The following is a 20,046-nucleotide window of genomic DNA, read 5'->3' on the forward strand; positions in this document are numbered from 1 at the left end:
TGTTGCAGTGTACTTGTCAGTTGTATGTTTCGATGTCCATATATCTATCCCTGATTTTGCCATGTGTTGCAGTGTACTTGTCAGTTGTATGTTTCGATGTCCATATATCTATCCCTGATTTTGCCATGCGTTGCAGTGTACTTGTCAGTTGTATGTTTCGATGCCCATATATCTACCACTGATGTTGCCATGCGTTGCAGTGTACTTGTCAGTTGTATGTTTCGATGTCCATACATCTACTACTGCTATTTCCATAAGTTGCAGTGTACTTGTCACAGTTCTATGATAAAAACGACACATAGTAAAGAAGCATAAAAGTCAATGTTTAATAATTAAAATACCAACAAATTGGCAAGACTTATATATAATGTTAAATATGTGTTCATATATGGAAAATTCTGCCATGACATCTCAAAATATACCCTCTTGGGTAGATAAACGCAAAAGTTAACACAATAAAACCACCATTGCATGAATTAATTCCTTAGCTGGACTATTATTTGTTGCCACTGGTGAAAAGATTATGATTTGTAGGTTTAAGATCTATAACCCACAAATCATAATCGTTGCATCTGTGTCAGCCAAAGTAACTTAACCGGAACTCACTGTGTATATATTTAATTGCGACATATTTGTCAGACAAAAAGTAACGTACCTACAATTACCATATCTGGAAGACAATCAGATAGTGAATTTACATTATTAAGCGACCTGAGTAACTGTATTGAAAATGACCCTGTTAGAATGTATTGGTGTGAAGAGGAAATAACCCAACAAATACAAATTTATGAAAACAAAACAACTAGAATAAAAGCAAAAATACATTATACAAAACATATTCAGTGAAAGAATGTTACCCCAAGGCATACAACTGTGAGGTGATGGCAAGTGTTTTAAAGAGAAGGAGAACATCCTGCTCCAAATGTTACATCTGCCATATATCATAAATAAGGTTTAAATGAGGAAAGTGAAATTGACACAATCTGAGATCTGTGTAACATTGTAACAAGCTCATTATATCTGCCAAAAGAACATGTTGATTGATGCATGTTATAAACGTTATTCAAGACACTTAAATGAAAATGACATTTGTATAGCTAGTAGGGAAGTGGTAAACACAGAAACAATACCAACAGGAATTTGTTCAAAGAATATATGCATTATGGTTCATATATCATTTTCTCACTGATTTAAACATGTATTGCAATGTATTCAGTTGTATTGGTGTAGTCTATTGTGTTCTTGGATAAATGTTTGTTATTTGAATTGGGTCAGATGGTATTTTTTACAAACAGAAGAAATAGCAAAATAGTTCTAAAACTATGCATAATGTAGAGCTACAGATTCAAACTACAGGTTCTTTAAGCACAAACTACCCTGTGATAAAACATTGTATGGCATTTAAAACAATGTCAACTAAGGCACCATTGAAACTGACAAACGTTCTAGCCAAGACAAATAATTTTGCTGGAATATATTACTGGAATTTTATCAGTATTTTAAACAAAATATTATCTCATTGTCTTATAAACAAATGAAGCAAGCATAATATTAAACATGTAATTGAAATATCCACTAAGGCACTTCAATAATTACTATATCATCAAACTTCACCAATCAAACATCGATTTTGAATAGAGATACCAAACGAAGCATTAAGCTAATTAACATATTATCACACTTCACCAATCAAATATCGAATTTAGATAGAGATACCAAATATGGCATCATGCTAATCAACATATTATCATACTTCACCAATCAAACTTCGACTTTGGATAGAGATACCAAATATGGCAATAAGCTAATTAACATATTATCACACTTCACCAATCAAATATCGACTTTGGATAGAGATACCAAATATGACATCATGCTAATTAACATATTATCATACTTCACCAATCAAACTTCGACTTTGGATAGAGATACCAAATATAGCATTAAGCTAATTAACATATTATCACACTTCACCAATCAAACTTCGACTTTGGACAGAAATACCAAATATAGCATTAAGCTAATTAACATATTATCACACTTCACCAATCAAATATCAAATTTAGATAGAGATACCAACTATGGCATCATGCTAATTAACATATTATCACACTTCACCAATCAAACTTCGACTTTGGACAGAAATACCAAATATAGCATTAAGCTAATTAACATATTATCACACTTCACCAATCAAATATCAAATTTAGATAGAGATACCAACTATGGCATCATGCTAATTAACATATTATCACACTTCACCAATCAAACATTGAGTTTAGATGGAAATAGCAAATTTAGCATTAAGCTAATTAACATATTACCACACTTCACCAATCAAACATCTACTTTGAATACAGATGCTAAATATAGCATTGGGCTAATTAACATATTATCAAACTTCACTAATCAAAAATGTACCTAAACTTGAACTATATTATACTGTACAATTTATATAAAATTAAAGCTAAATCTGATGGAAAGTTTCAAATTCAGATTAATTTTAATTTGTATTAAATGTCACCAGATCCCACCAATATAAGAGATGACACTGGATGTTTTTAATACGCATGTCGTGAATAGAGAGTGGTGCAAAGAGCAACCCCATTATTGAAAAATTACTATGAACTGAAGATATTAAAATAACAAAAAATATTAACATCATGTGGGCACACACTTTACAACTCACAACAATCATGATAAACCATAGTCAATTAATGGTTATGGCACATAGCCACTCATGCTATATGGCATTACTATCACATAATCACCAACCTCTTTGAAAAATAGACTGGTCATTTGGAATAGTGTAAATTTTTATGTAAATAAAATGCAGACATTACTTTGGCACTGAACTTTGGTCCTTGTTTACACAGAAATAGGCTACTGATATATGCAATAAAATGAATATTTCAAAGGCACACTTACCATTCAACAAGCAGCCTGACGGCTGAGATAGCTCCGCTGTTAGCAATGCACATGGCAATTAAAGAACAGAAGATATCATTAGAAAATGAACAAATCTGAGAGAGGTCCACATGTAGTACCTATATGTATAGTATATCAAAGCAATTGGACTTGCGGTTTTCAACAAGAAGTCGAAAATATCACTTTTTACCAAAAATTACAAAAATATTCACCAAAATTAGAGAATTAAAGATATCATTACAAAATGAACAAATCTGAGAGAGGTCCACATGTAGTATCTATATATGTAATATCAAAGCAATTGGACTTGCGGTTTTTAACAAGAAGTTGAAAATATCACTTTTTACCAAAAATGACAAAAAATATTCACCAAAATTAGAGAATTGAAGATATCATCATGAAATGAACAAATCTGAGAGAGGTCTACCCAAGGTACATATACACCAAGTATCAAAGCATTCTGGCTTGTAGTTTTCAAGAAGAAGTCGAAAAAGTAAAACATTGACACGGACGACGACGGACAATCACTCATATGATAAGCTCCGCTCGACAAAGTCGACAGCGGAGCTAATAAAATCTCACAGATAAAACTCCTTTCATACATGAGAGATGCATATTCACTGAGTGTCTTGAGTAATTAAGGGTTAATTTTTTTTCATATAAATCAACTATTCTGTATTTTAATCAAAACTTCAAGTTCTGAAATAGATTTTGAATATGACTTAATAATATGAGAAATTATTATTTTATTATTGATACCAGAATATAAAAATATCAGACATTGATGTATAGCTGACATGTGACTGATTCATTAAAATGTACATGTGGTTGTTTTTGCCTGCATCACTCACACTCGCATGTTGAATGTATTCAACAAATAGCAATATTGCAGCAATGCTGCTTGTGGCTTGTGATCATATGCCCTATTTCTATAACAGTATAGAAACCACACCATTTGGGGTTGTTTTAGGGAAGGCATTGGTGCCAACCCCACATGTCTGTTGTGTGTGATTGGTACTATGGCTGTAAGTGTGCTACATTGTGTCATAATTTACATTCAATGTGGTCTTATCTCATTCATTAGAGTTGTAAAATCTGACAGCTTTAAATAATCTTGATCATCTTCTTCATCACTTTCATCTTCATCACAACGGAGATCATCTTTGACATCAGGATCTACAACATGGTAAATTGGGTTTGTTCTCGCTAAGTTTAGTCGGCATGGTAACAAGTCTCTATTCATGGAGTAATAGTTAATCAGAGTTGTGAGGTCAGGAAAAACTTTGCCAGAACCCTGTAATAATGTAACAAATCAGAGTTGTGAGATCAGGAAAACTTTGCCAGAACCCTGTAATGATGTAACAAGTCAGAGTTGTGAGGTTAGAAAACTTTGCCAGAACCTTGTAATGATGTAAAAAGTCAGAGTTGTGACGTCAGAAAACTTTGCCAGAACCTGTGATGATGCAATAGGTCAGAGTTGTGAGGTCAGGAAAACTTTGTCTAAACCCTGTAATGATGTAACAAGTCAGAGTTGTGACATCAGAAAACTTGGCCAGAACCCTGCAATAATGATAACACATGTGAATCGGAGTTGTGAGGTCAGGAAAACTTTGCATAAACTTTGTAATGATGTAATATGTGGTCATAATGTGCACTGCGATTTTGCTAATCAGCTTTGTCAAATAAATATATATCAGTATATGTTAGGTTCTACAGGCTATATGCAAACAACACCATAAAGCTGGAATACTTGCCTTGAGTGTATATTTACCATTCTTATATTCTATTAAATAGTTAACAATACCAATACGATTGACATCTTTAGTTACTTTCATAGATAAGGCATAGCAGCCAGGATGACTACCACTATTACGGACAACAAAGGCACCAATCTCATCCTGTTGTAATATCTCCATGGCTATCTCCCTGAATACACAATTACATATATTACTGTATAGCACTTGATTACAGGTAGCAGGTTTAGTTTTGCTTATTTCATTGATAGCATAATGCACTAAATCACACCCAGAGATGCAAAGTTAACTATACAACACAAACCTGCAGTGCAACATCTGCCAATTGAGCCCATTATGTAAGAATGACTGGTTTTAAGTATGTTCTCACATAAATTTAAATAACCAGACATTGGATCATTTACATGTGCGTGAGACTGGCTATTTTTAAGCATGTTCGGACTTAAATATAAACAATGAGACATTGCATCAATTCCACATATTTGAAAAAGGTTGTTTTTAATTATGTTCTCAGGTAAATTTAAACAACAAGACATTGCATCAATTCCACATATGTGAGAATGACTATTTTTAAGTATGTATCACGTAGTATGTTCTCACATAAATTCAAACAAGACATTGCATCAATTCCACACATGAGATTGGGACACAAAACCCTAAAAGTGTTCTCATGTGTTTTTCTTTTTATGTGAGAACACTAAAAAACAATCATTCTCACGCACCTGAGACTGGGACACAAACCCCTATAGGAGTTCTCACATGATTTTCTTTTTATGTGAGAACACGCTAAAAAACAATCATTCTCACACACATAAGATTGGGATACAATTATCACACAAAAAAATGGCCATACATGTACTCACGTGATTCCCATGTACACGAGTTGGGTCGGAAATCAACCATATGTGTACGTCTAAACTGTAAATCAGGTCTTACACCTCGCATATAGGCTAACTTGACAATGCAATCAAAAAAATATGTTGAAACAAAAGTTTGAAAAATCACCTTGGAATGCCAGACTGAAACCATGGTACATTTTTTAAGAGGTTCTCCTCATGAGTTATTCTTCTATCATGGATGTCTAGATGACTGAATTCCGTTGCTGCATTGTTTTCAACACTACGAGATGATGAGGACCTGCAAAATAGGAAACTCATTTCATAACACCACCTCTATCAACCATATACATTCTTATTTATAACCACTACCACTCACATTCTTATTTATAACCACTACCACTCACATTCTTATTAATAAAAACTACCACTCACATTCTTATTTATAACCACTACCACTCACATTCTTATTTATAACCACTACCACTCACATTCTTATTTATTACCACTACCACTCACATTCTTATTTATTACCACAACCACTCCCATTCTTATTAATGAAAACTACAGTCACATTCTTATTTATAAGCACAACCACTCACATTCTTATTTATAACAACTACCACTCACATTCTTATTAATAAAAACTACCATTCACAGTGACATTATTATTTATAACAACTACCACTCACATTCTTATTTATAACCACTACCATTCACATTCTTATTTATAACCACTACCACTCACATTCTTATTTATAACCACTACCACCCACATTCTTATTTATAACCACTACCACCCACATTCTAATTTATAACCACTACTACTCACATTCTTATTTACTACCACTACCACCCACATTCTTATTTATAACCACTACCACTCACATTCTTATTTATAACCACTACCACTCACATTCTTATTTATAACCACTACCACTCACATTCTTATTTATAACCACTACTACTCACATTCTTATTTATAACCACTACCACCCACATTCTTATTTATAACCACTACCACTCACATTCTTATTTATAACCACTACCACTCACATTCTTATTTATAACCACTACCACTCACATTCTTATTTATAACCACTACCACTCACATTCTTATTTATAACCACTACCACTCACATTCTTATTTATAACAACTACCATTCACATTCTTATTTATAACCACTACCACCCACATTCTTATTTATAACCACTACCACTCACATTCTTATTTATAACCACTACCACTCACATTCTTATTTATAACCACTACCACTCACATTCTTATTTATAACAACAACAATTCACATTCTTATTTATAACCACTACTACTCACATTCTTATTTATAACCACTACCACTCACATTCTTATTTATAACCACTACCACTCACATTCTTATTTATAACAACTACCATTCACATTCTTATTTATAACCACTACCACTCACATTCTTATTTATAACCACTACCACTCACATTCTTATTTATAACCACTACCACTCACATTTTTATTTATAACCACTACCACTCACATTCTTATTTATAACCACTACCACTCACATTCTTATTTATAACCACTACCACTCACATTTTTATTTATAACCACTACCACCCACATTCTTATTTATAACCACTACCACTCACATTCTTATTTACTACCACTACCACCCACATTCTTATTTATAACCACTACCACTCACATTCTTATTTATAACCACTACCACTCACATTCTTATTTATAACAACAACCATTCACATTCTTATTTATAACCACTACCACTCACATTCTTATTTATAACCACTACCACTCACATTCTTATTTATAACCACTACCACTCACATTCTTATTTATAACAACTACCATTCACATTCTTATTTATAACCACTACCACTCACATTCTTATTTATAACCACTACCACTCACATTCTTATTTATAACCACTACCACTCACATTCTTATTTGTAACCACTACCACTCACATTCTTATTTATAACAACTACCACCCACATTCTTATTTATAACCACTACCACTCACATTCTTATTTATAACCACTACCACTCACATTCTTATTTATAACCACTACCACTCACATTCTTATTTATAACCACTACCACTCACATTCTTATTTATAACCACTACCACCCACATTCTTATTTATAACCACTACCACCCACATTCTTATTTATAACCACTACCACTCACATTCTTATTTACTACCACTACCACCCACATTCTTATTTATAACCACTACCACTCACATTCTTATTTATAACAACTACCATTCACATTCTTATTTATAACAACTACCACCCACATTCTTATTTATAACCACTACCACTCACATTCTTATTAATGAAAACTACAGTCACATTCTTATTTATAACCACTACCACTCACATTTTTATTTATAACCACTACCACTCACATTCTTATTTATAACCACTACCACCCACATTCTTATTTATAACCACTACCACTCACATTCTTATTTATAACCACTACCACTCACATTCTTATTTATAACCACTACCACTCACATTCTTATTTATAACCACTACTACTCACATTCTTATTTATAACCACTACCACCCACATTCTTATTTATAACCACTACCACTCACATTCTTATTTATAACCACTACCACTCACATTCTTATTTATAACCACTACCACTCACATTCTTATTTATAACCACTACCACTCACATTCTTATTTATAACCACTACCACTCACATTCTTATTTATAACAACTACCATTCACATTCTTATTTATAACCACTACCACCCACATTCTTATTTATAACCACTACCACTCACATTCTTATTTATAACCACTACTACTCACATTCTTATTTATAACCACTACCACCCACATTCTTATTTATAACCACTACCACTCACATTCTTATTTATAACCACTACCACTCACATTCTTATTTATAACCACTACCACTCACATTCTTATTTATAACCACTACTACTCACATTCTTATTTATAACCACTACCATTCACATTCTTATTTATAACCACTACCACTCACATTCTTATTTATTACCACTACCACTCACATTCTTATTTATTACCACAACCACTCCCATTCTTATTAATGAAAACTACAGTCACATTCTTATTTATAAGCACAACCACTCACATTCTTATTTATAACAACTACCACTCACATTCTTATTAATAAAAACTACCATTCACAGTGACATTATTATTTATAACAACTACCACTCACATTCTTATTTATAACCACTACCATTCACATTCTTATTTATAACCACTACCACTCACATTCTTATTTATAACCACTACCACCCACATTCTTATTTATAACCACTACCACCCACATTCTAATTTATAACCACTACTACTCACATTCTTATTTACTACCACTACCACCCACATTCTTATTTATAACCACTACCACTCACATTCTTATTTATAACCACTACCACTCACATTCTTATTTATAACCACTACCACTCACATTCTTATTTATAACCACTACTACTCACATTCTTATTTATAACCACTACCACCCACATTCTTATTTATAACCACTACCACTCACATTCTTATTTATAACCACTACCACTCACATTCTTATTTATAACCACTACCACTCACATTCTTATTTATAACCACTACCACTCACATTCTTATTTATAACCACTACCACTCACATTCTTATTTATAACAACTACCATTCACATTCTTATTTATAACCACTACCACCCACATTCTTATTTATAACCACTACCACTCACATTCTTATTTATAACCACTACCACTCACATTCTTATTTATAACCACTACCACTCACATTCTTATTTATAACAACAACAATTCACATTCTTATTTATAACCACTACTACTCACATTCTTATTTATAACCACTACCACTCACATTCTTATTTATAACCACTACCACTCACATTCTTATTTATAACAACTACCATTCACATTCTTATTTATAACCACTACCACTCACATTCTTATTTATAACCACTACCACTCACATTCTTATTTATAACCACTACCACTCACATTTTTATTTATAACCACTACCACTCACATTCTTATTTATAACCACTACCACTCACATTCTTATTTATAACCACTACCACTCACATTTTATTTATAACCACTACCACCCACATTCTTATTTATAACCACTACCACTCACATTCTTATTTACTACCACTACCACCCACATTCTTATTTATAACCACTACCACTCACATTCTTATTTATAACCACTACCACTCACATTCTTATTTATAACAACAACCATTCACATTCTTATTTATAACCACTACCACTCACATTCTTATTTATAACCACTACCACTCACATTCTTATTTATAACCACTACCACTCACATTCTTATTTATAACAACTACCATTCACATTCTTATTTATAACCACTACCACTCACATTCTTATTTATAACCACTACCACTCACATTCTTATTTATAACCACTACCACTCACATTCTTATTTGTAACCACTACCACTCACATTCTTATTTATAACAACTACCACCCACATTCTTATTTATAACCACTACCACTCACATTCTTATTTATAACCACTACCACTCACATTCTTATTTATAACCACTACCACTCACATTCTTATTTATAACCACTACCACTCACATTCTTATTTATAACCACTACCACCCACATTCTTATTTATAACCACTACCACCCACATTCTTATTTATAACCACTACCACTCACATTCTTATTTACTACCACTACCACCCACATTCTTATTTATAACCACTACCACTCACATTCTTATTTATAACAACTACCATTCACATTCTTATTTATAACAACTACCACCCACATTCTTATTTATAACCACTACCACTCACATTCTTATTAATGAAAACTACAGTCACATTCTTATTTATAAGCACAACCACTCACATTCTTATTTATAACAACTACCACTCACATTCTTATTAATAAAAACTACCACTCACATTCTTATTTATAACCACAACCACTCACATTCTTATTTATAACAACTACCACTCACATTCTTATTAATAAAAACTACCATTCACAGTGACATTATTATTTATAACAACTACCACTCACATTCTTATTTATAACCACTACCATTCACATTCTTATTTATAACCACTACCACTCACATTCTTATTTATAACCACTACCACCCACATTCTTATTTATAACCACTACCACCCACATTCTAATTTATAACCACTACTACTCACATTCTTATTTACTACCACTACCACCCACATTCTTATTTATAACCACTACCACTCACATTCTTATTTATAACCACTACCACTCACATTCTTATTTATAACCACTACCACTCACATTCTTATTTATAACCACTACTACTCACATTCTTATTTATAACCACTACCACCCACATTCTTATTTATAACCACTACCACTCACATTCTTATTTATAACCACTACCACTCACATTCTTATTTATAACCACTACCACTCACATTCTTATTTATAACCACTACCACTCACATTCTTATTTATAACCACTACCACTCACATTCTTATTTATAACAACTACCATTCACATTCTTATTTATAACCACTACCACCCACATTCTTATTTATAACCACTACCACTCACATTCTTATTTATAACCACTACCACTCACATTCTTATTTATAACCACTACCACTCACATTCTTATTTATAACAACAACAATTCACATTCTTATTTATAACCACTACTACTCACATTCTTATTTATAACCACTACCACTCACATTCTTATTTATAACCACTACCACTCACATTCTTATTTATAACAACTACCATTCACATTCTTATTTATAACCACTACCACTCACATTCTTATTTATAACCACTACCACTCACATTCTTATTTATAACCACTACCACTCACATTTTTATTTATAACCACTACCACTCACATTCTTATTTATAACCACTACCACTCACATTCTTATTTATAACCACTACCACTCACATTTTTATTTATAACCACTACCACCCACATTCTTATTTATAACCACTACCACTCACATTCTTATTTACTACCACTACCACCCACATTCTTATTTATAACCACTACCACTCACATTCTTATTTATAACCACTACCACTCACATTCTTATTTATAACAACAACCATTCACATTCTTATTTATAACCACTACCACTCACATTCTTATTTATAACCACTACCACTCACATTCTTATTTATAACCACTACCACTCACATTCTTATTTATAACAACTACCATTCACATTCTTATTTATAACCACTACCACTCACATTCTTATTTATAACCACTACCACTCACATTCTTATTTATAACCACTACCACTCACATTCTTATTTGTAACCACTACCACTCACATTCTTATTTATAACAACTACCACCCACATTCTTATTTATAACCACTACCACTCACATTCTTATTTATAACCACTACCACTCACATTCTTATTTATAACCACTACCACTCACATTCTTATTTATAACCACTACCACTCACATTCTTATTTATAACCACTACCACCCACATTCTTATTTATAACCACTACCACCCACATTCTTATTTATAACCACTACCACTCACATTCTTATTTACTACCACTACCACCCACATTCTTATTTATAACCACTACCACTCACATTCTTATTTATAACAACTACCATTCACATTCTTATTTATAACAACTACCACCCACATTCTTATTTATAACCACTACCACTCACATTCTTATTTATAACCACTACCACTCACATTCTTATTTATAACCACTACCACTCACATTCTTATTTACTACCACTACCACCCACATTCTTATTTATAACCACTACCACTCACATTCTTATTTATAACCACTACCACTCACATTCTTATTTATAACCACTACCACTCACATTCTTATTTATAACCACTACCACTCACATTCTTATTTATAACCACTACCACCCACATTCTTATTTATAACCACTACCACTCACATTCTTATTTACTACCACTACCACCCACATTCTTATTTATAACCACTATCACTCACATTCTTATTCATAACAACTACCATTCACATTCTTATTTATAACAACTACCACCCACATTCTTATTTATAACCACTACCACTCACATTCTTATTTATAACCACTACCACTCACATTCTTATTTATAACCACTACCACTCACATTCTTATTTACTACCACTACCACCCACATTCTTATTTATAACCACTACCACCCACATTCTAATTTATAACCACTACCATTCACATTCTTATTTATAACCACTACCACTCACATTCTTATTTATAACCACTACCACTCACATTCTTATTTATAACCACTACCACCCACATTCTAATTTATAACCACTACCATTCACATTCTTATTTATAACAACTACCACTCACATTCTTATTTATAACCACTACCACTCACATTCTTATTTATAACCACTACCACCCACATTCTTATTTTATAACCACTACCACTCACATTCTTATTTATAACCACTACCACTCACATTCTTATTTATAACCACTACCACTCACATTCTTATTTACTACCACTACCACTCACATTCTTATTTATAACCACTACCACTCACATTCTTATTTATAACCACTACCACTCACATTCTTATTTATAACCACTACCATTCACATTCTTATTTATAACCACTACCACTCACATTCTTATTTATAACCACTACCACTCATTCTTATTTATAACCACTACCACCCACATTCTTATTTATAACCACTACCACTCACATTCTTATTTATAACCACTACCATTCACATTCTTATTTATAACCACTACCACTCACATTCTTATTTATAACCACTACCATTCACATTCTTATTTATAACCACTACCACTCACATTCTAATTTATAACCACTACCACTCACATTCTTATTTATAACCACTACCACCCACATTCTAATTTAAAACCACTACCATTCACATTCTTATTTATAACCACTACCATTCACATTCTTATTTATAACCACTACCACTCATATTCTTATTTATAACCACTACCACTCACATTCTTATTTATAACCACTACCACTCACATTCTTATTTATAACCACTACCATTCACATTCTTATTTATAACCACTACCACCCACATTCTAATTTATAACCACTACCATTCACATTCTTATTTATAACCACTACCACTCACATTCTTATTTATAACCACTACCACTCACATTCTTATTTATAACCACTACCACTCACATTCTTATTTATAACCACTACCATTCACATTCTTATTTATAACCACTACCACTCACATTCTTATTTATAACCACTACCATTCACATTCTTATTTATAACCACTACTAATTTCATCTGTTACCTCAAAAAGATTGTCACGACATCTCACCTTGCTGGTAGAGGTGGTGGAACAGGTTCCCCAGTCGTCACAGACCTCCTGACAGCATTGATGTCAACTTCAACCTTGTGACCTAGATGACCTGGTGGTTTTGACCTTTGCACTTCATCTGACCTGCTTGCAGGGTCCTCGTCTTGGGCAGCATCAACAGGAAGTGTTTCCTTGGTAGCCTGTTCAACAGTTTGATTAGCATTTTGTATAGGATACTGAAATTGCGGGGGTGGGGTTTGATCCTGAAGTAAAATTTGGCCTTTTTTAGCTTTAAGATTATTACGAGGTATAACACCCCTTAAAGCAGGTGGCGGTTGTTCATCTTGAAGCAAAATTTGCATTCCTTTTGGGTGTGTTTCTGGGGAAACAACAAGAGGGGAAACTGGAGTCCCATGCTCAACCTCAGGATTCCATTCATTGTATATTTCCATGTCGCAGTAAGGCGCTGGGGGAAGAGGTTTGCCTCGTTTTGTTTGCTTCGTAACCTTGGCAACAGATACAAAACATAAAGTAGGTTAGTACAAAAAAATTAACATGAAATATAAAAATAAATGAGAGTAGTACATATAAAAGTAAATAAAAATAATAGTTATGTTATTCTAAATTTTATAGCCTGTGACCGTAGTTTGGATGCCTCATAATGAAAGATATCGAAACTCAGCCACCCAGTCTTCTGTCTGTTTCAACTTAAAATGTAAAAAGAGAAATTTTGGTCACAAATTGACAATGCCTTTATGGTAGGAAAACAATCTGTTCAGATCTCATTGAGTTCAATTTAGACAGGTGTCTAGATTACGTAGGGTTCAGTTTAGACAGGGTTCAGATTTTGCAGGGATCAGATTACACAGGGTTCAGTTTAGACAGGGTTCAGATTACATAGGGTTCAGTTTAGACAGTTGTCCAGATTACATAGGGTTCAGTTTAGACAGGTGTCTAGATTACGTAGGGTTCAGTTTAGACAAGTGTCTAGATCAGGTAGGGTTCAAGTTTAGACAGTTGTCCAGATGACGTAGGGTTCAGGTTTAGACAAGTGTCTAGATCAGGTAGGGTTCAAGTTTAGACAGGTTTCCAGATGACGTAGGGTTCAGGTTTAGACAGGTGTCCAGATTACATAGGGTTCAGTATAGACATGTGTCCAGATTACATAGGATTCAGGTTTAGACAGGTGTCCAGATTATGTAGGGTTCAGGTTTAGACAGGTGTCCAGATTATGTACGGTTCAGTTTAGACAGTTGTCCAGATTACATAGGGTTCAGTTTAGACAGGTGTCCAGATTATGTTGGGTGCAGGTTTAGATAGGTGTCCAGATTACGTAGGGTTCAGGTTTAGACAGGTGTCTAGATTATGTAGGGTTCAGTTTAGACAGGTGTCCAGATTTTGCAGGGATCAGATTACACAGGGTTCAGTTTAGACAGGGTTCAGATTACATAAAGTTCAGTTTAGACAGTTGTCCAGATTACATAGGGTTCAGTTTAGACAGGTGTCTAGATTACGTAGGGTTCAGTTCAGACAGGTGTCCAGATTACACAAGGTTCAGTTTAGACAGGTGTCCAGATTATGTAGGGTTCAGGTTTAGACAAGTGTTTAGATGACGTAGGATTCAGGTTTAGACAGGTGTCCAGATTACATAGGGTTCAGTTTAGACAGGTGTCCAGATTATGTTGTGTGCAGGTTTAGACAGGTGTCCAGATTACGTAGGGTTCAGGTTTAGACAGGTGTCTAGATTATGTAGGGTTCAGTTTAGACAGGTGTCCAGATTTTGCAGGGATCAGATTACACAGGGTTCATTTTAGACAGGGTTCAGATTACATAGAGTTCAGTTTAGACAGTTGTCCAGATTACATAGGGTTCAGTTTAGACAGGTGTCTAGATTACGTAGGGTTCAGTTTAGACAGGTGTCCAGATTTTGCAGGGATCTGATTACACAGGGTTTAGATTAGACATGTGTCCAGATTACACATGGTTCAGTTTAGACATGTGTTCAGATTACACAAGGTTCAGTTTAGACAGGTGTCCAGATTACGTAGGGTTCAGTTTAGACAGGTGTCCAGATTATGTAGGGTTCAGGTTTAGACAAGTGTCCAGATTAGGTAGGGTTCAGGTTTAGACAGGTGTCTAGATGACGTAGGATTCAGGTTTAGACAGGTGTCCAGATTACATAGGGTTCAGTATAGACATGTGTCCAGATTACATAGGGTTCAGTTTAGACAAGTGTCCAGATTAGGTAGGGTTCAGGTTTAGACAGGTGTCTAGATGACGTAGGATTCAGGTTTAGACAGGTGTCCAGATTACATAGGGTTCAGTATAGACATGTGTCCAGATTACATAGGGTTCAGTTTAGACAGTTGTCCAGATTACGTAGGGTTCAGGTTTAGACAGGTGTCCAAATTATGTAGGGTTCAGGTTTAGACATGTGTCTAGATTAAGTAGGGTTCAGTTTAGACAGTTGTCCAGATTACATAGGGTTCAGTTTAGACAGGTGTCCAGATTATGTAGGGTTCAGGTTTAGACAGGTGTCCAGATTACGTAGGGTTCAGGTTTAGACAGGTGTCTAGATTATGTAGGGTTCAGTTTAGACAGGTGTCTAGATTACATAGGGTTCAGTTTAGACAGGTGTCCAGATTAAGTAGGGTTCAGGTTTAGACAGGTGTTCAGATTGCGTAGGGTTCAGGTTTAGACAGGTGTCTAGATTATGTAGGGTTCAGTTTAGACAGGTGTCCAGATCACGTAGGGTTCAGTTTAAACAGGTGTCCAGATTACGTAGGGTTCAGGTTTAGACAGGTGTCCAGATCACGTAGGGTTCAGTTTAGACAGGTGTCCAGATCTCACTGAGTTTGATTTAGACAGATGTCCAACTTTAATATACATGGTTCAGTTTAGACAGGTTTCCAATTTTAATATACAGGGTTCAGTTTAGAAAGTCCAGTTTTAATATACAGGGTTCAGTTTAGACAGGTTTCCAATTTTAATATACAGCGTTCAGTTTAGAAAGTCCAGTTTTAATATACAGGGTTCAGTTTAGACAGGTTTCCAATTTAATATACAGGGTTCAGTTTAGACAGGTTTCCAATTTTAATATACAGAGTTCAGTTTAGACAGGTGTCCAATTTTAATAAACAGATAAACAGGGTTCAGTTTAGACAGGTTTCCAATTTTAATATACAGGGTTCAGTTTAGACAAGTTCCCAATTTTAATATACAGGGTTCAGTTTAGACAGGTTTCCAATTTTAATATACAGGGTTCAGTTTAGACAGGTTTCCAATTTTAATATACAGCGTTCAGTTTAGACAGGTTTCCAATTTTAATTAATATACAGGGTTCAGTTTAGACAGGTGTCCAGATTATGCAGGGTTCAGTTTAGACAGGGTTCAGATTGCAGCAGCTTCAGTTTTGACAGGTGTCCAGATTACACAGGCTTCATTAAAACTGTTGATTTGGGAAAAACAGGTGGTGCATATCAGCATAAATCTAGGATATGTTAGGTGTTATGTTTACTACTAGCATGCATCACTATGTAGCATCTACCAGAACACTACCAGTATTCATAACTATGGGTATTAAGTGTTAGTATCTACCAGAACACTACCAGTATTCATAATTATGGGTATTAAGTGTTAGTATCTACCAGAACACTACCAGTATTCATAACTATGGGTATTAAGTGTTAGTATCTACCAGAACACTACCAGTATTTGTAACTATGTATATTAGGTGGTGGCAACTACCAAAATACTACCAGTATTTGTAACTATGTAATATTAGGTAAAAGCATATACCAAAATACTACCGGTACTACTGTAAAAACTCGATTAATTCACGGTCTCTATTAATTCACGCACCCATTTTATTTTCGAACGCTAATTTGTAAATGTATCCTATTAATTCGCGGGCCAGAATAAAGTGGATAACTCAGAATATATTGCATGAAGACAGTACAAATATACATTTTGTTTCAGTTTTTATGTTACCAGTACCGGTACTTGGTGTAGCCGCAGTTAGCAAGCAGTTTACGTTCGGTAAAGATTTGACCTGAAAAAAATCATTCCCCCACGACACTACAGATGTTGGGCAAGATTATTACTTAGTCGATAAAAATCCATCAGTCAGCACATCGATTACCAATTTCCATGATGGAAAGCTTAGTACAGGACTTTTTCGTCGCTGGTCCACAGGGTTGCATCGACCATGTGTCTGCCATTATTCTATTACGTCATTTAAGTGAACCACCCTATGGTGCGTAAATTGACGTTTTTGATTGGTCGGGCGATTGACCTCGTGTTACATTTTCATTATACCAATTTTGGTAAAAAACACAGAGTTAAGTGGTCATGTATGTTCTATAAATCTAACCTTGCACACATAATCTTGTACTGACATATTTTTTGTCCAAGAAAGACGTTCCTTTTCATTTAACCCCCAGTTAACTCTTCGTGTCCATGGTATTTGTGAGAGTTGAAAGATTTTTTGAACAAATGACAAGTAACTATATTGATTTGCGTCAAGCTGGGTGGCCCAAATTTAAATATCAGTGCATAAACTCTTGAGGTCATTGCCCAATGCCGCACGTAATTCAAACGCGTGGTTAAAAAAAACTAATTATCATGAAAGCAATAATACATTACGAAGTTGAAATATTCAGAGCTGGTACAATATTGTGAACAAATTTGCGTAATTAGAAAAGCAGTACACTAAGTAAACGACGTTGATATATTCAAAGCCAGTACAGAGTTGCATACAAGTTGCGTAATTACAGTACCTTCGGATATACCGTAATAACAATTTTACTAGATTGATGCACGGGGCACACAAGAAAAAGGTTGCTAAGGTAACGCGCCAGTTCAGTGCGTGACTTGAGGTCAAACTTCGGTCAACATACACTTGACGTCAGCATCGCCGCCCAGCAAGTTTCGCAAAGAAGTACTTGAAGTTCAATTGCGTCCCAAAATAATGTCGCTGATCACTCAGTTGTCGCAGCGTGTGTTGTGTCATGTCCATGATGCACCCCGTTTCGACTTTGGCTTGCTTTCCCTTCTTAGTGCATGTTCTTGTTCACGTAAAATGCGACCTCTCACCAATGATAAGATAAGATAAGATAATTCTTTATTACAACCTTATAGAATGAATTACATATCTATTTTGGTTTATAAAATGTAATAAAAGTGTTAAAATAAACAAAACAAGTTAGATATCTAATATCTATTACAATACAGATACATGGAATAATGTAAAAAATAATAATGACCCATTAGGTGGTTTTCTCTAATGGTATTTGCTGTTTTTATAAATTTGATAAGCTCTGTTAGTAAATATTTGTTGTTTGTATTCAATATATGAATGAATTTTTCTTTGTTTGTACAGTGTTGAAAATTGTTAATTTTCTTTGAAAAATGTGAATATAACAACTCTCTTTCATCTGTGTAAAGTTTACATTTTGTTTGGTAATGAATTTCATCCTCAAGTAGGTTGCATTTAGTACATTTTCTGTCTTCTGTTTTTATTTTTGGTCTTTTGTGCCTTCCCATCTGGATGTTTAGTTTATGGGCACTTAGTCTCAATTTTGCTAATAGACCAAGGTTTTCTTTATTATGAAGGATTTTAATGTATGGTTCAGTATTTATATTTTTCTTCAGCAATGTATAAGTTCTTAGTTTTGAATCTGGTCTTTGATTATCTTGGTTCCATTTATAATTGTAATATTCATTCACTTTTTGTTTAAACTGGTCTTTTTTAATTGTTTCTAAATTTTTAATATCATACAGTTGTTTTATTTTATTTTATGCAGATTCATTAACCATGTGTCATTATATTTGTTTTGTTGTTGATCAATGTATTGAAACACTTTGAATTTATACTTTGCATGATTATATTTGGTCAATGACAAAACATTATTTTTTCTAAACAATTTCTGAGATCATTTTTATCAACGCAGGGTTATTTTTCCAGACAAGATGGGCTTTGTAATATCTGCCATAATATCGCCCGGGTGATGCCTAGAAAAATAAAAAAAGGCAGTGCAGCCAGACAGCTACTTTGTAGCCACGTGTTCATTGTTTGTTTGTGTACAGAGTGAGCTTTGCCATTTCACTGTTTCA

At 33.9% G+C, this 20,046-nt stretch overlaps 1 protein-coding gene across 3 annotated transcripts in view; it reads right to left on the reverse strand.

The window, feature by feature from the left end:
* Nucleotides 1–306: 306 nt before the first annotated feature.
* LOC102808631 (uncharacterized) overlaps nucleotides 307–20,046 on the reverse strand; it is a 53,838-nt gene continuing 34,098 nt past the window's right edge. For 2 of the 3 annotated variants that reach the window (XM_085490727.1, XM_085490730.1), the window contains exons 7-10: nucleotides 13,954–14,438; nucleotides 5,688–5,819; nucleotides 4,683–4,854; nucleotides 307–4,222 (exon numbers count right to left, since the gene is read on the reverse strand). In XM_085490727.1, coding sequence (XP_085346853.1) covers nucleotides 3,986–4,222; nucleotides 4,683–4,854; nucleotides 5,688–5,819; nucleotides 13,954–14,438 — 1,026 coding nt within the window. In that variant the 3' untranslated portion in view covers nucleotides 307–3,985. The remainder of the gene's footprint in view (nucleotides 4,223–4,682; nucleotides 4,855–5,687; nucleotides 5,820–13,953; nucleotides 14,439–20,046) is intronic. The other variant, XM_085490729.1, reaches the window with a different exon arrangement.

Source organism: Saccoglossus kowalevskii, chromosome 15, assembly GCF_978046115.1.
Source record: "Saccoglossus kowalevskii chromosome 15, keSacKowa6.1, whole genome shotgun sequence".
NCBI classification, from domain to species: domain Eukaryota; kingdom Metazoa; phylum Hemichordata; class Enteropneusta; family Harrimaniidae; genus Saccoglossus; species Saccoglossus kowalevskii.